The following is a 17,789-nucleotide window of genomic DNA, read 5'->3' as shown; positions in this document are numbered from 1 at the left end:
CATTAAGAAATCAAACCATGCTTCACAGTACCACAAGGCCAATATACAATTACAAAAGAAGAAAGAGAGAGAGAGAGAGAGAGAGAGAGAGAGTCCTGCCCAGTCCTTAATGTCACAAGATCATTGTTTCTTTCATGGCCATCGAGCACAGCTTGTACCAACCTTCAATCTCAGACAAAGGAAGCATAACCTTTTGATGGGTGGCCTTTAAATCTCCATTCATCATCTCCACCTACCTGAATCAAATGATTGCAGTTTTGCCTAGAGGATTAAGAAATCATCCCAGTGTAGGGTTGAAGCACTGCACATCATGTACCAGTTGTCTTTGTGTGTTACATGAACAAACAGAGCCTGGAATCCTGTTGAAGACCCATCCATGGTTAGTGCTCCAATACAGGCTCATACATAGGCTTTCAACTAACTAAAAATTAATTGACATCTATTCCAAGCTTGTGAGTAATCAGATAGAACAGGAATCAAACCCCAAGAAAATGTTGTCATTGTGGATGGTGGTGGCTGTGGGAACACAAATGTGATGGGAAGAAAGAGTGGTTCTCAAATGACACATATCTTGGAATTAGAAGAAGAAGATCTTATCTGCAGGTAGATAAACTCCAAGGCTGCAGAAAGGAAAGAACCACAAGGAATAAAGTGGCTGGTCCTCATGGAGTAGTGGACACACTCTACATCTAGTTTGCAACTTCAATCCTCCTCAGACAAGTGGAATTAGCCCTTTCACTTTAAAGCTTAATCTACCACCTAGAAAAAAACACTCATCTGACACACCAAATAAATAAAAATCATCAGAAATATGCAACAAAATCTTGAGTTATTCACATCTCATGGTAGAGGTTTGACATCAAGCACTGCATGCACTGAGATTGTCTCAAAGCTGTCATTTATGGATAAGTATTATTATTATTTTCACAAACCAGGAATTGTTGCATATTTATATTTTCCATATATGTGATATCCATCAAACTATTTTCCTGATTTGATAAAATTAATAATTGGCTGTAAAAAAATTATATTTGAAGCAAACACAAATAATAATACTTTAATTTATATTTATTTAGGATAATTCCTTTTATTCTTTTCTAAAACTCCGAGCATCTATTTGGGGCATTGCCGATTCCAACGCTGCGATTTAATCGCACCAAAACGTTCACCGACTCGCCCGTGTCCCACGTCAGCCCGACAGCATCTCCGATGCCATCCCCACCACCCGTTCGTGCCCTTCCCCCGCCCCACCTGATTCACCCACGTGGAGGCAGGCCTCAGCGAGCCCCTGTTCCCTAGCGCAATCCTCGCCGATGTTTCGCTGCCTGGCCCCACCGCAGTGATCCCTGAAGCCATGCGGTCGTAGGCCCCGCCGTGGCCCTCGATGAGCACCGTCCATCTTCCATCGTGCGTCCTACATCGTCCCGATCATGGATGGCGGTGGAAGTGCGTCGGCGTAATGGGAGGGTGCTTTCTTTTTGACCTGAGCTGGGTGAGGTTAACTGGCGATTAATCGGCCGGGCCTTAGGGCCATGGGGCGTCACTAGCGTGCGCACGGTCGCGTTGCTAAGCTGCGCCGGTCGCCTCCCGCCTATAAAGAACCCCCAGGGCGAGGGGACGGGAGACCTCGCCGTCATTCCGACGCCTCTCTTTTCGGCTTAAGCGGCGCGGTCGCCGAGAAAAGAGGAAAGAATCTTAGCCGAGTTTAGTGGGCACCTTTCTTTGCTTGTGGCACGACGGACGATGTCATCGGCGGCTGCTTGGATGGAGCCGAGCCTGGACGTGGACAAGCTGAGCTATGAGATCTTCTCCATACTGGAGAGCAAGTTCCTCTTCGGGTACGACGACCACAAGGTCTTCCTCTCCTCCACTCCCGCCACCCCCGTCGCTGCCGGCCTCCGCCACTCCTCCGCCGGCAAGGTGCGCATTCTCTCCATCGATGCCGCCGACGGCATTCTCGCCGGCGCCGCCCTCGTCCGCCTCGAGGCCACCCTCCGCAAGCAGTCTGGGGACCCCACCGCCCGTGTATCCGATTTCTTCGACCTGGCCGCCGGATCCGGCGCCGGGGGTGTCCTCGCCGCCCTCCTTTTTACCCGCGGACCCGACGGCCGTCCCCTCTTCTCGGCCGCCGAGGCCCTCCGCCTCCTCGCCAAGCACCGTCGCCGCCTCGCCTCCGGGACCCAGCGTAAGGGCCTCCTCGGGGGCATCCTCTGCCGGTCGGGGGGGCTACTCCGTCGGGTGTTCGGGGACGCGACGCTGCGGGACACCCTGAAGCCGGTGCTCATCCCGTGCTACGACCTCTCGACGGGGGCTCCCTTCGTGTTCTCACGGGCGGACGCCGTGGAGGCGGACGGTTACGACTTCCTGATGGAGGAGGTGTGCGCCGCCACGTGCGCGGACGCTGCGGCCGGCGCGGCTGCAGTGGAGATGCGCTCGGTGGACTGCCGGACGCGGATCCGGGCGGTCGGGGGTGGGTTGGCGATGGGAAACCCCACGGCGGCCGCCATCACCCACGTGCTCAACAACCGGCTCGAGTTCCCCGTCGCCACCGGGGTGGAGGACCTCCTCGTCGTCTCTCTCGGCGGCGCCGAGGCACCGGCCGCACCCGGGAAGCCCGCGGCGCCGCTCTCCGCGGAGGCGCTATCGAGGATCGCGGGCGGAGCCCAGGCCGACGTGGTACGGACCCCATCCCTTAACCGCCGTATAATTCCCCTTAGTTCTTCACGATAATACGCTGGCAATCGAGAAAAGATCACAATACCCTTAAAGAGAGCGAATCATCAGATCCCTCCCGTTTAAATATACAGCATTTAGGTCATTTGATCGAAACCATGCATTCCTCAGGTGGATCAAGCGGTGGCGATGGCGTTCGGAGAGAAGCGGGCGACGAACTACGTGCGGATCCAGGTGGGTGCGACGAGCGCTTAATTTACCTAAATGCCCGTGGTAGATGGAGTGCATTACTAGAATGATCGGATCTAATCGATGGGGGCATCGCAGGGGTACAAGGCTGCGCCGGGGACGACGGCCGCGGAGGAGACGCTGACGGAGAGGGGGGTGGAGTCGGTGCTGTTCCGGGGGAGGAAGCTGTCGGAGCTAACCAACGGGGAGAAGCTGGAGATGTTCGCGGCTGAGCTGATCAAGGAGCAGGACCGGCGGCAGCGGAGCGCCGCCCCGACGGTGGTGATCAAGCCCTCCATGACGCCCGCCCGGTCCTCCTCCTCCACCTTCACCACCATGGCCTCCACCGTCACCTCCGCGTCCTTGTGACGCTGGCGGGAAGGAACGGACGGCCAGGATATCAAGAGAGGGATCGTGGTTGATGATGATCGGTCCCACCTCTTATGTACATGTATTTTAGGCTGTTTTCTGGTTTTACTTTTGTGTGTGGGGGTGGGGGGAAGCACTACTACTAATTTTTGTTGTCTATTCACCCCCCCCCCCCCTCTACTGCGAGTGAAGTTACCTCCCACAGTAACCTCAAATTATGTGTCTTAGAGTCCAGCGTGAGAGTTGTTAACGCGTCTCAAGTGCAATGTTAAGAGAAGAACACTGGGAATGAATCTGCTCTAAATTATTTTATGTCATTGGTGCCCGAATATACATACTGATAATAAGTGGAATGAATGTTTATTACGTACGTATGATTCATCATGCTAATTTTTTTTTTGTTATTATCATTAAATTAAAAAAAAATGGGATTGAAGCCAGCACGACGTCAGCCGGAATTGCAGGCCTGAGTGGGTGGATACAGCTCGACCGCACCCGACGCGAATCGGTGTTCGGTCCACGTTGACCCGTAGCTCCAACCGTGTGGGCCCCGCAGCACCAGGAACGCACTCGTCGGGGACGAGGGTGAAGGACGTGCCGCCCGCACGTGTGGGTGGTCTCGGAACCAAATCGGTACTATGAAGTACCAGCTGGGTATGGATCTACGTGGAATACACGAAACGTTAACCCGCTAGCACGTGTAGGCCGAGTACTGGAGCCGACAAGTTCGTCGGCCCCCACAAGACGCGTCGGCTTCTGTGGTCAAACCTTTCTACACGCACGTCCCACGTGGACGGCATTGTGGCGTTCACAGATCAACACGACCTAAATGATATTTAAGTGTACATCAGGGCAGTAATAAATATGAGGTAAATGAAGGGAAATATAGACAGAGAGACACAGGACCACAATTATCCACAGGGTTTTGGACTGAGAAAACCCACAAAAAGGACCAATGAAAGCCGATCTGAGGTCATCATGCCTTGCACTTGTTTCTGTAGCCATGGCAGACACATGCATTCACAAAGAGACACACAAGTACAGCAACCATTGATTCTCCAATGTGGTTAATGGCTTTTACATGCATATCTCAGCTGCAATAAGCCACTGAAACACTTACAAAGACACAGGCAATACATAAACTAGTAGGAACACCCAATCTGAACGATAGTAGTGGCCTCCAGAGTCGGCACAAAGGACATCAAGCATGTCTGTACCAGTGTCGAGCTATTGTCCACATTGCTGATACAGGAGTTCGAAGCAGCAATCTCTTGCATTCCACCGTCATCATCTGTTGTCGGCTACCTGCATTTCATCACTAGTCACCATGATTGTTGGATATTCTTTTGAAAACTACAAAAATAAAGCAGTAAAAACGTTGGTTTCATCAAACCTGTCAAGTCTCTAGAATTCACCTCATCACTACTCAGCTCCCATCCAAAGATTTTAAATGATTTCATATCCACCAATAATCTATAGTTGTCAGCAACGATATGAAAAAGGTGGTCCATGGCATGGATTGGTTACTGCATTCAATGTGGGTGGGTGGAAAGTGTGCAAGAGGGACAAACTTAAAGCTACCAACAGATGATGGCTGACTGCTGCTTTCCATTATTTGTAGATCTACAATTATTACAGTGGCACCAAATGCATGAAACCAGTTGACATAGTGGTGGAATGAAAAAGGCACATTCTATGTGATGCTGGGTTTGTACCAGGAGATATTTAATTTCCTGAGTTGAAGCCCCCACTCAAGCTTTCACATCTACACCTACAAGCCTCTCAACTATGGAAGATGCTCCCATTCTACTTTCTACAAATTGCCCTGGTGGCTGTTTGAAATTTAAATATTTAAATCCTGTAGCTGTTTCTCTCAGATTCTTTCTGGGTTTGTTCTTCCTTTTGCCTTTTACCACCACAAGTCTGGAAGTAGGTTTTCTTAGTGGTCCTCTCCTGGTTCAATTCTGGCTCAGAGGACCACCAATGACTTCACTCTATTGAGGCATGTGATTGATATCAAGAGATGACAAATGAGATAAAAAGGTAATAAGAACTTGATCCCTCTGTTTTTTTTTCCTCCTCTCCTTACATACTGCAAAAAATGAAACAGAGAAAAATGATGCAGGACATGCAATGTTTTTTAAATGAGCAACATGAAGGCTTGAGAAATCAGTGCACCACAGACCTGTCTATGGGACCCTAAAGGAGTCATTTCATGAGCCCATAGGTGCAATGGCCTTTAGATCCAGTGCAAAAAGATAACCAAGTCAAGAATATGCCCCCATCTTTCTGAATTCTGGTTGCCAACATCCAGCAGCTCCCACCTAGGCAAAGACTAACTGAGCTCCAGGGGCATCAAGACTAATCTGCTTATCTTTTTACATGATTCAATCATAAGAAATTCTGGAATGAATGAAAAAAGCTTAGTAAAACCTCCCTCGAATCTGTCATTTTTTTTTTTCTGAAACGGGCAACAATTTCTGAGACAGTTCAAAAGACAGATGAAGCCAATAATTAGTATTCAGGAAGTCATAACAATTCTAATTCTTCACAAGATTAACTCTAGTATGTTTTTCCATTCCTTTTCTCTACAAATCAACTCTATTATCTTGGGCTCTCAATGAAATTGGAACAAGAACTTCAAAGGAAGGAAAATATAATGTATCTTTACACTGTATAATCTTAGGTCAATCTGGCAAAGGTAGATAACATGCAGCAGCTTTAAACTGACATTTCTCATCTCACAAGTGACTCATCCAGAAGAAGCCATCCAAAGAAAGAAGATGAAAAGTGAAAAGAAAGCACACAATGAGGAGAGAGAAGGAAGTCCAACCAAAAGCTGTCTCCATGTTCATCTAAGATGATTTAAGTGGGGCACAAGGGCAGTACATATTTTGATTTTAAACCAGAAAAATCTGACACTCAGATCAGTGTTCATGTGGGTCAGCAGGAGAAGAGTGCTTCTATTCTGGGTAAACAGATTGTCATACTTCCAACAATCACTCTCATTTTCCATCAATAAGGCCAAAACTATTTCCAAGAATTCAAGCTTTGTATTCTGAAGAATGACCTTAGGCCATTTGTTAATCTAAGTTAACCTAATCCAATGCATAAGACTCTCATCATTGTTACAATGACATTTGCATTTCTCTAAGCTATTGAAACATCACACATCTGCTAGGCCAATTATCATTTAAATACACGTGCCATTGTCCAACAAACATAGAATCACAATCAAATCAGCCTAGTTTGTACAATAGCAACTAAATACTTGAAAAAAATCAACACCTCCTATGCACCTGTTGGATTAAAGAGTTTGGAGGACTAGTTCAAGATGTCTTTTTCACACACACCAGATGAAATTGTTCATATTTCATGTCTACTTACCAAAGGTTGTTTCTTTGTACCCTGTATAACTAGTGTTCCAGTCATCAACATAGCCTTTCTTGTAGTGCTAGAGCTGCATCGGCTAAGCCTCTCCAAAATCAAGCACTGTGCATTAAGCCAACCTTTTTTCTTTTCATATCTGCTTATGTAACCATCACAGGTTGAGATGTGACTCATTGCCCTCGGTAAATAGTTCAACGTTTAACCAGATGGAAGCATAAAATCTAATAGAACAACCCACTAAATAATCCTTAAAACAAATATGGCTGTGGAGCAAAGAAGGTGTTCCACGGGATGGGGAAAAAGGACCTATTAACTGCACCTGAAAGATAAGGTTTTTGAATAAGAGGTTAATCAACTTGGAGCACAGAATTTCTTTTAAATAAGAGCACAAAATTTCTTTTATCTAAATAAAGTATATTTTGAACTCATAATTCATCAGATATCTTTTATTAAATTCAGTAAAGTAAATTGAATCTGATTATTCAATCATTTTATAACGAGAATAATTTTTTACAAAGATACAATCACCAGTCAGACTCAACTAAAAATTGATATACCTTTTCTCTTTTTTCCGTCATTTAGGTGGACACTTGAATCAAAAATCACTTGCTATATTCTCTAACAAAATCACTGATCATGATCTATAGTTTTATTTTCTCATCAATCATCCAATCTCTGTTCATACTTAACTAATAAATCAAGAAGGAAAATACCTCAGTGACAAAGCTAGAATGCAGCTTTTTGGATAACTCATGAAGAGAAGGCAGAAAGTGACAACACAAAGGAACTGCCACAAAATGTTAAACTACCTAGAGCTAACTTCATAGTTAGAACTTCCAAGGACACCCTTTTAAACAGATAATTCATGGAGAAGAAATAACAGTCATGCAAAGTTTATATGGTCTTATAGTTCACTGTTGTTGATGTAAAACAACTCCCAGACACAAGATCACCCCTCAAATTGAACAAACCCAAACTAATATTAAACAATCAGGAGAGACAAGCACTTATCAGATTCTGTTAGAACACCATGTGGGTCTTTGTACATTTGAGACAAATCTATAATCATAGATATATTGCACAAAATGATAACCCATAATTACCTCACAGTGTTGGGAATGACCGAATTGTAGTGCTCGCCAAGGCCATAAGCATGCCGATGATACGATAACATTATGCTTGGGTTGCTGATACTGTTTCCTATTTCAGTCTTGTATTCTTTTCCCATCTCCACGTCAGGGAAAGAACCTGAATATATGATGATATGTTTCTTAAGGCAATGTGTAAGAGCACCCAGCTCAAGTTGTCCTCCCCAAGCTGCTGTGGACTCAACCTCTTCGCAGTACTTCTCAAATCTTTCCAGGGGTGACCTATCTGCATCAAGTTCAATTTTACTCTCAGATAGGAAAAATGGTAGAAAATCAGATGCATGGTTTCTCATGTAATTAGCAGCCATTTTTCGTAGCTCCTGGAAAACGTAGTGCGAGTTATCATTGGAGTAAAGTGAGAGCTGGTCCTCAACAGCTCGATAAAGACAATGACCATCTGGTTTTATCTCGTTGATTGTCAATCCCAGGGGCTCCAGTTTCCTCTCCAGCCTCTCATTTTCAATCATGCGATCGCTAATCATGTTGCTCTGTTCTTCCTGAATCCTCTGCTCTCTTGCAGCTTCTTCCTGAGCTCTTCTTTCTCTTCTCCTTGCCCCTTTACTGGGTTTTGCCAAGTCACTATTGCTTGTGACATTAACGCCAGCAATGGCCTTCACCAGAATGTCTAAATTATTCTTCTCTGTTCTCTCAGTTGCTTTATAGCCCAATGATGCAAGTTCTTGTGTGTGTTTAGCTTTTAGTTGGGATTGAAGACGGGATATCTCATTCTCCACCTGCTTCTTCTTGGCTTTCTGTTCAGCTTTGCTTCCTTTTGCAGCAGCTTTTTTCAGACTCATCTCTTTGCTATGGAGCTTGGTCATCTCTTGCCTGTGAAGAAGTTTAATGTCTTTTAATAATACCATTATAGGAAACTTTTGGCATTGTCTAAAGGTAAAAGATTGAATGATAGGAGATGATAAAGGAAAGCATTAGACCACGTTATTAGGGAACCATGCAAGTTTACCATTACCCACATCAATTAGTTGTAAGTTACATGAGAATATCAGGATATGATATAAGAAGGAATGAAATGATTTACAATATGAGAATGTGTACCTCACTGCTAGAAATATGATATTCCTTAATTGACAATGTTAAAGGCCTAAAGCATAAATAATATCCAGGCAAACTAAATCCTGCGTTAAGGATTCCTGCTTTTAAGTGTCCTAGATGGATCACAAAAAGTGAAGAATAACCACTGACACCTGTGAAGGGAAATGCGTTATTATCACCTTTTGATTAGGCATCATAGAGTAATTTATACAACGTTTAACACATTACAAATACCTCAGTGTGACAACTTTCTAGCCTTCAAATTTAATTACATGATAAACTATACACATCAGAGCAAGAAACTACCATTCGATCTGAGATCACATGTAGAACATCTCCTAAAGTAACCTTAGATTAAAAAAAAAGAACAGTAAAGGCTATCAACGGATATCCTTATAAGCAAAGTTTAAAATCTTGGTCCTATAACGGTTTTGATACTCTGTTGCATTGGTACTCACTAAAAGAAACATATGGTCCAATGTTGATCCTGCTTACAGAAAAATAACGTGTGACTTATATTGGAACTTTGCTTAAAGGTACAGCAAAACATAGGACAACTTGTAACTGAAACTTGCTTTTAAGTACAAAAAATGGAACTTAGCATTTACACAGGTGAACCCACCAGTCAAAGGAAAGTCATACATGTAGGTGCAAGTATCATCAAGTTTTGCTATGTATGTGAACAAGCATTGCACACATGGTTGGCTGAGCAACTGTTAAAGAATCCTAGATGTGCTGATCAGCCATTTGAAATCCTACTACCTTAAATCGATCAAGTGTCATTGAAGACCACTTGTATATTTTAGTTGGATACATCACTAACAACCAAATATTAGATTTAACTCCAAAATAATGACGTAAGTCCACAACCATTCCAGTGCACAATGCACTAAAGAAGAATCTAGTCTTGATTTTAAGACAACAAGCTCATTCCAAATTCTCAAGTTCATTCCAAATTCTCATCCAAACACAATGCTTACATCAGTTTCTGTTTTATAAGATATTTTCTTAACTTCTTTTTGTAATTAAGCATCCATTTTTTGCAATCACAATCTTTTGCAAAAGGAGAATGCAAACATTGCTTCTAGGTTGACTGGCCTTTAAATTCCGCCTTATGATTTCTGTTTGAATTTCTGTCCACTGCCTTACCTACTGTCTAAACAACCATATAGATGTATGGTCATATGAGAAGAATATACAGTACACTCTTTTGTATAATACTATATCTGGATTAGTTATATCTTTTGTCGCCTGTATTTTATAAAACTATAGGCTTCCCCAAACAAAGAAAAAAAAGCCGACAACTAAATTCCACAAAAGTGAAGAATTGGATAATATTTTTGCTCAGTGAAGGTTCCGTCACAAATAGATCAAACAAAGGGCAGGACCAGTTATCAATAACTCCTTTCCAAGATTACATGGAAATTATAAATGCAGAAGATGAAATTGTCCTGTTCAGGACAACTTCCCTTTGAAGGTAAAGAAGAATTGAACTTCATTTGCTCATCTTGGAAATTAGTGCGTCAAAAATCATGCCCGAACCCAATGAGCTTACGCATGGTATTTACATTGGATTCTGAAGGAAACTGCAACAGTAATAGAAACTTCTGATATCATAACAATTAATATCTTCATGAGATCAGATTAAATTCAAAAGTGCAAGCACCGTAATGTTTGTCCAATTGTCTGTTTGAAAAACTTATCAATCAGATTAACTATTATTTCTCCCATGGTTCTCTGTAACTAACATGTATCCATCCAAATAAAACTCATATTATTCCAGCCTTATTGTTCACTTAAACCAGCAGCAGCAACAAGTGGAGTTCCAAACAAGCTTTCAAACGCTAATCAATTCTTTATGTACCTCATTGTTTCGATCATCTGGATTATACAATCGACTGTAGATGAACTATCCTAGTGTGACCTAAAATAGTAAACTATTAATCCAAAAACAGAAAATGCTAGCTTTGTCAACAGTTTTGATTAACTCAATTCTTATATCTAATGTTCAAATTGAGAAGCATCTATCCTAGTTACGTGGCTGCCTATAGGCAATGAGACTTAATTGTAGTACTAATTCTTATTAGATTTCTATAGAGACCTGGACCTAAAACATTCCTCCATCCCTCCTAATTGCTGATCTGACCTAAGCTACTGTCTTTGGAAAGGGAACACAAGCACGTAGCCTCAACATCTTCTTCATTAAGATGCATTAGTTGTTCACCCAAAGGATAAAATCAGAGGCATCTTTTGTACAGCCAGGTGCAACCTATATCCAGCATGATTTATAAGCAATAAAAGGTGGACCAAGACATCAGCATCATATCTTACCGAAGAAACTAAGAACCATAACCTTTCGTTCTAATACTTATGCCCACTGCCTATCAACAAAAGACGGAATACATTCGAACCTACCATTTCTTTTTAATGTTTATGCCCGCTGTCTATCAACAAAAGATGGAATCAAACCTACCATGTCTTAGAAGTCTTAAGTTCTGCACAAAAGCAATTCAACCAGCAGCCAAGCCAAAGAGTCAAAACTCCACGATTAACAGAACAACAGATTCATTAAAAGGGCAAGCCAATCCTCCTGATTAGACAAAAACTAAACAGGCCAATCCTTTGGTTCGTTCACTCATGTCTCAGTCCTAACCAAGCAACAAATTAGCATCAAAATATGGTTTTCCTTCAATATTCAGCAGACAACACGAGCAAATATCTCCTCTCGACCTAAAATCCAGAACATAACGCGAATCGTACGCCAGGGGAGGGGGAAAAATTGGGCAAGGCAAATAAAAATCGGAAGTATTACCGGTGTCTAGATAGCATCTCTTCGAGAGCTTCCTGTGGTTCTTCCTTCGAAGCGCTTCCCTCCGCTTCTTCGGCCGCCTCCATCTTCCTCCCGTGATCGAGGCAAAGGATTGGAGGAGGGAGGAGAGCTCTCGAACTCTGTGGAGAGCGGATTTAGCTCACGTGGGGCGATCGCTCCGCAGCCCTAAAAGCCTCTTTGTCGGACCTTTCGATATAGATCGGGCCTCATGCAGCCCATTCGCGTTTAAGCCTCTTATAGAGTTCGGCCCATACACTAATTAGTTAATTTGCTTGCCACTCAACAAATTCCTAATAATAATAATTATTATTATTTTTATTTGTCTAAATGAATATTATATGTTGAAAATTTTCGTGTAAATAAAAATATGAAGAATATTATATATTTTTATTCTTTTTATTAGCCTCCCACCATCTTTGAAACCGAATAGAAGTCAACAATATTGATGTCAGCCATGGAGACTTTGGGTTTGACATAATAGTGGCGTAAGATGTCAAAGCATCATTCTAGTCTTCATGCCTCCCCTATCATTTGTTACACTTCGCCTTTGGTCCAAATTAGCCAATTGACTTGATCAAATAATATTATATTCACCCGAATACAAATAATTTAATTGATGCAACTGTTGAAAGTACATGATTTGTCATTATTAACATTTAATGATAGAATATATATACATTACATGCGTTTGAGATTAGAACTACCCATTGACCGTTGACTATCGTAGCACCTACCATTTGATTTGGTCAAGTCCAATGCGATGCAGCAAACCGTAACGTGGTCCGCAATGCCGCGGGGTTGAACCCGGTTTGGAGTCTAATTGGGGACTCGAACCGGACGTTTCAGCCGCCTCGATCACGTGACTCGGTCAACTGACTCGAAAGCGTTTTACAGCGGAACGCGATATATAAATAAGCGCACATTCCTTCGCTCGCTCACTCCACCTCGACCCTTCTCGGTCGACGGCAGCAGCTCTCCGGCACCCTAGAGGACGGCGGCCTTCGGTAGCCCCACCCTGTTGCCTGATTTCTAGGTCTGTCGATCTTCTCGGTGATTCTGGTCTCGCGACTGGCGGGGTCAAAAGGGAGTGGAGTGGGGGGCGGCGGTTTCTCGAAGCGAACGCTGGCCTGCGCAGCTACTCCGGTGACAGATCGGCTGGGTGTCTTTGTGTTCGGAGGTGACTTCTGCTTTTGGGTTTCTCGTTCTGAGTTCAAGACTGCATTTTTTTGTTTCTTCGCCATTAAATGTTGGTTTTTTATTGGTGCACAGCTGCTTGTTTGTTTCCTTTGACAGGGATAACAGATCCGGATTTGTTTTATAGCATTGATTCAATTGGATCATCTGATTTCTTATCTGTTGTTGGCTGATTTCTTTTTTAACACAAGTTCCAGAGAGTGAAATGACATGTTTCTATTGAAAGTTGATGTTTTTGACCTCTAGCACACTAATGGCTATGCAAAAACTTGAAGATAAATCACTTGATTTGGGTGTGGTCACCAGTTCTTTGCAGACAACAATTATCCATAAGTTCAAGAAAAACCCTTTCAGCTCAGCTTGCATAGTGTGAAACACGAGCCAGAAAGCATCGAACTCCGCAAGTCTTGATCTGAACCTCTATGCTGATCGATGTTTATTTAGTTTATGAGCTTTGATAACGATAGGAACGGATATGTTTCTTTATCTGCTTTGTCTTAAACTGATGCTGATATATTTCCCTCACTTGTTTTTACCTTTGCAGGGAACTCAGAATCCAGCATTCATCGCACACAGGAAAATCTGATAGTTTATTAATTCAAGGATGACTTGTTTCTCTTTCATATTCAGAAGGCAAAAAACTTCAAACTGGAAGCGTGGTCAAATTGATGAAGGTAGACATGCGGTGGTTTATTGTGATTTAGCTTTATGTTTCTTTGCCTTCTTATTGAAGATAATGCAGTTGGTTCATTTGTCTCTTATATTGTCAAAAGTCCATTCCACCTTTAGTTTAAGCTTTGATTCTTTTTTTTTAATCAGACATTCCAAGAACCGAAAGTGTTAAAATCTACGCCTACAAGGAATTGAAAAATGCAACGGATGATTTTAGCCCTGCTAACAAAATTGGACAAGGAGCTTTTGGTTCTGTATATAAGGTAACTTGCATAGACTTCATAGTTGTCTGATTCTGTTAATTTGATAAACATTCCTTATCATATATGGTGTATGATGTAGGGAAGGCTTGGAGATGGAACAGTTGTCGCTGTAAAGGTCCTCTCTGCTGAGTCAAAGCATGGAGCACAACAATTTCTGACTGAAATCACCATAATCTCTGGCATCATCCATGAGAATCTTGTCAAGCTGTTTGGTTGCTGCGTAGAAGAATCTCACAGAATACTTGTCTACAACTATCTTGAGAATAGCAGCATTGCACAAACACTTCTTGGTACCATATTCCTTTCTTATACCATTTATTTAGTATTCGTGTATACTTAACAACAGACAGGTCTTGCAATAAGTTGAGCACATCATTATTGCTTTCTTTCAGGATCGAGCCACAGTAGCATTCAGTTCAACTGGAGAGCACGAGTCAAAATTTGTGTTGGTGTTGCTCGTGGACTTGCATTACTTCATGATGAAGTCAGGCCTCATGTAGTTCACAGAGATATTAAAGCGAGCAATATTCTTCTTGATAAGGACCTCACACCAAAAATATCTGATTTTGGTTTAGCAAAGCTTCTTCCGGCAAATATGTCTCATGTCAGCACACGAGTTGCTGGAACACTGTAGGTTCCATTGCTTTTTTTTAAACTTCCTATAGTCTAGTTTTTGCTGCTTATTAGTACAATGCCACTGGCAGCAATCTCCACATTATTTGGCTCAAGATATCACTGGCATTCTATCTTTTTTTCTTTTTCTGAAGTCTTCTGTTTCTTTCTTTGCAGCGGTTACTTAGCGCCAGAGTATGCAATTCGTGGACAAGTGACAAGGAAGTCAGATGTTTACAGCTATGGTGTTCTTCTTCTAGAAATAGTTAGTGGCAGATGTAACACCAACACAAGGCTACCCTATGAAGATCAGTGTTTTCTGGAAAGGGTAAGGCCAATATTAATCAATTATGAACTAAAAATGGTGATTATATTGCATAAATAGCAAGTTTTCCATCATACAGTCAAGCATTTTTTGTTGCTGAAACAATGCTTTCATTGCATCAACTTCCAGTGTGTTGCAGTTGGTTTTGAAAATGATCATAATGCACGGCACACAAGTGAAACTTGATAATAATGAAGTTATGTCAATCCTGATGATAGTGAAGAACTACCAAGTTGTTTGCTTGATTGTATGCCAAATTTAATTATTTACTGTAAGTATCATAACAAAGTCAATTGCATGCCTTAACTTGGTTAATTGCTTCTGCATAATATTTTGATCCCTTTCCCTCCAATGGCAAACAATCTTAGATCCCATTTGATTTTCACGTGACAAGAAAATGCTATACTGGGAATTGAATATCCAGCGTACATTTGTCTCTATGTTATGTTAAGGAATGTCCAAACAATAAACAAAGAGTGGTGTAATAAGGATGGAGGGCATATTTCGAGTACTAGATGTGTTATCCACTACCTTTGCTGGATGTGTGGAGATTCATAAACTTGTACAAGGGATCATCTTCTCATCCCAGATTTTATGGCAAGATGAAGAAATAATGAGAGTTTTATCAATTGGAGCTTAATGAATCGTATGTTTCCAGTAGCATGATAATGCCTTGCTGGAGATTAAAATACAAGGTAAATTATATTTTTGGCCTTAGATATGAGTATGTTTCCATATTTATGGTATATACTCATACTTGCTTTTGGTGATCCGTATCTAAGTAATCAGATTTTTTATCAACTAGATATGTCATCTTCTGATGTTATATCTGTGCCATGTCCTACTTTATTTCCTGTGTATAATTTTAGCATTGTCCCAAAATAACTATTGCATAGGCAAGTCCTAGAACCTCAGTCTAGTAATGGAGGTGTTTGCAGCTCATGGACCCATGTCGACAATCATTTTGGCAAGAGCAAAATTTCAATAATGATAAATTGTGCATAATATGAAACATCCATGATCATGAGTTTAGTTTAATTATTAAAGTTAATTTAAAGATTAATTTTGTCTGGTGACGACTGCAGTTAGTAAGTTATGAGAGGACAGTAGTGATGGTGTAACGAGGAAGAAGTTTAATGCTTTGTTTTTGCTTCTTTAGTGCCTTAATGATTCAATCCTCTTATCTATTTTAGAAAAGCAATATGCTTTTTAGAAGATACACATAAAAAATAAAATGGAAAATAAATCATCCCTGTTGCCTAAAAGTGTTCTAGTTTACTGCTATCAGTTGTTTCTTTATGTGCATAATAAAATGATTTGGAAACTTCATATAAATGATCTGTTGTACTTATTTGTAGGTAAGCATAAGTTAAGAAAATAATTTCCTAACTGGATACATAATATAATAAGAAAAATATCATGCAGTTCCTTATGTCTTTTTAGTGGTTATCCTGAATCTGGAAACATGGTTTACAAATGTGCAGTCCCCGGGCATCACAAATGGATTTTTGGTCATGCAAACATGGGCGCTATACAAATGTGGCAAGCTGGTGAATATCATTGATAGTTCTTTAACAGATGATTTAGATATTGAAGAGGCATATAGGTTCCTGAAGATTGGACTTCTGTGCACACAAGACGCGATGACACTTCGGCCCTCAATGTCCACTGTCATCAAGTTGCTGACTGGTGAAAAGGGCGTCGACTCTGAGAAGATCGTAAAGCCTGGTATAATCGAGAATTTTATGGACCTTAAGATTAGAAACAAGGATCCAATGAATAGATCCAAGGTCATGTCATCCTTTCTACACAGCTCACCCTCGTCATCAGAGAACACCACAGATGCATCCATGACCTTTCGCAGCAATATCCGAGGACGAGACTGAAAGCCAGTGAACATAGAATTGAAAGAAAGAACTTTCAAGGTACATAATCATGTAGAAATCAATGTAATTCCCCTTTTTCCTTGAAAGAAAATCTATTTGATTCTTTATTTTTGCATATCGTAGATTTTAGGTTCTGTATATATTCATATGGATTATGGTCAAAACAGAACTTGGATTATGCCGATGTTTAAATAGTAAAGGGAATTGTTGATTGATTTAATTAGCAAACTGAAAGATATACCTTGTGGAGTGATAGTTCAATGCCTTCCCAGGGAAAGCCACTTGTATATGCAGAAACTCCAAAAATCGAAAAACTGGATATTTGAGATTTCATATCTTTTCAGCCTCTGATAATACATCAGTTGGAAAAGAAAAAGAATTTATATATATTTTGATTTGTCCTTCTCTGAATGAACCAGAACACAGACTTGAAAATGGTTTCACATGAAATATTTTATCATTGGTACCTTTGTGGTAGAAAGGATCAAACACAGCCTACTTAGATCTCTGTTCAGTCTTCTCTTTCAACAAATGGTAGAGGGCATTGTGATATGTAGTTCCTCTATCAAAAACATGGGGAAACAGAACTGAGATCTGAGATGAGTTTGATTGATCTTTCGTTAGTTCGATACTCTATGTAATATGATGTCTATTACATAATTGGATCACATCAATCATTTCTTTAGCTTTGGCATGGACTATGGAAACAATAAAAATAAAATATTATGATATAATTAAAAAGAATACTGTCGATCAAAAAAATCGATGTAGTACTTAAATAAAAAGTAAGATATAGAACACTTATAAGATATTTTCAAGTATACATTTTTTATCTTACTTCATGAACTATGATATTATTTGTAAGACCTAGTGGTAACTACCTCACTCCATCATGTCACCATGATTGAGTTAGATGTAAGAACTACCCTATAACTTCTAGATTATGTGTCACTATTTAGAACATGTCTAAAACTACCTAGAATATAGTAACTACCTAGATAACTACTATGAATCAATTCTTAACACTCCCCATTGATTCATAGTTACATACACTGATTTGCGACATGAAATAAACATGATTTTAAACTGGAAGCGACTTGGTGAGAATATCCGTAACTTGTTCATTTGTTCCACAATACTTTATTG

General features: G+C 41.1%; 3 protein-coding genes across 7 annotated transcripts; 2 read left to right on the top strand and 1 right to left on the bottom strand.

Annotated features, from left to right (window-relative positions):
• The first annotated feature begins 1,553 nt into the window (after nt 1-1,553).
• On the top strand, nt 1,554-3,587 carry LOC135587184 (patatin-like protein 3). Its single transcript, XM_065078289.1, has 3 exons — nt 1,554-2,676; nt 2,845-2,907; nt 3,001-3,587. The coding sequence occupies exons 1-3, from the start codon at nt 1,744-1,746 to the stop codon at nt 3,268-3,270; spliced, it is 1,266 nt and encodes a 421-aa protein (XP_064934361.1). The 5' UTR covers nt 1,554-1,743; the 3' UTR covers nt 3,271-3,587.
• A 712-nt stretch (nt 3,588-4,299) lies between these two features.
• Nucleotides 4,300-11,834, bottom strand: LOC135586948 (OVARIAN TUMOR DOMAIN-containing deubiquitinating enzyme 5-like). 4 transcript variants are annotated; one of them, XR_010475792.1, is made up of 4 exons: nt 11,674-11,834; nt 7,764-8,636; nt 5,456-5,594; nt 4,300-4,575 (listed from the first exon to the last, which is right to left on the bottom strand). XR_010475792.1 is itself a non-coding variant. In XM_065078288.1 (3 exons), the coding sequence occupies exons 1-3, from the start codon at nt 11,754-11,756 to the stop codon at nt 4,572-4,574; spliced, it is 960 nt and encodes a 319-aa protein (XP_064934360.1). In that variant the 5' UTR covers nt 11,757-11,832; the 3' UTR covers nt 4,300-4,571. The 4 variants fall into 4 exon arrangements, 3 of the variants coding, with proteins under 3 accessions (XP_064934360.1, XP_064934358.1, XP_064934359.1); XM_065078288.1 differs by lacking the exon at nt 5,456-5,594 and having other exon boundaries at nt 11,674-11,832; XM_065078286.1 differs by lacking the exons at nt 4,300-4,575; nt 5,456-5,594 and adding an exon at nt 5,643-5,673 and having other exon boundaries at nt 11,674-11,833.
• Nucleotides 11,835-12,643: 809 nt separating this feature from the next.
• Nucleotides 12,644-16,863, top strand: LOC103993625 (cold-responsive protein kinase 1). Of its 2 annotated transcripts, XM_009413758.3 has the most exons (7): nt 12,644-12,868; nt 13,430-13,559; nt 13,705-13,820; nt 13,900-14,110; nt 14,213-14,450; nt 14,610-14,760; nt 16,242-16,863. In XM_009413758.3, exons 2-7 carry the CDS (start codon nt 13,490-13,492, stop codon nt 16,641-16,643), a joined length of 1,188 nt encoding a protein of 395 aa, XP_009412033.2. In that variant the 5' UTR covers nt 12,644-12,868; nt 13,430-13,489; the 3' UTR covers nt 16,644-16,863. The 2 variants fall into 2 exon arrangements, with proteins under 2 accessions (XP_009412033.2, XP_064937333.1); XM_065081261.1 differs by lacking the exons at nt 12,644-12,868; nt 13,430-13,559 and having other exon boundaries at nt 13,703-13,820; nt 13,905-14,110.
• The last annotated feature ends 926 nt before the right edge of the window (nt 16,864-17,789 follow it).

The sequence above is a fragment of the Musa acuminata genome, chromosome BXJ1-8 (genome assembly GCF_036884655.1).
Source record: "Musa acuminata AAA Group cultivar baxijiao chromosome BXJ1-8, Cavendish_Baxijiao_AAA, whole genome shotgun sequence".
NCBI classification, from domain to species: domain Eukaryota; kingdom Viridiplantae; phylum Streptophyta; class Magnoliopsida; order Zingiberales; family Musaceae; genus Musa; species Musa acuminata.
Note: the sequence above shows the minus strand (reverse complement) of the source record. Positions and strands in the feature narration are given on the sequence as shown.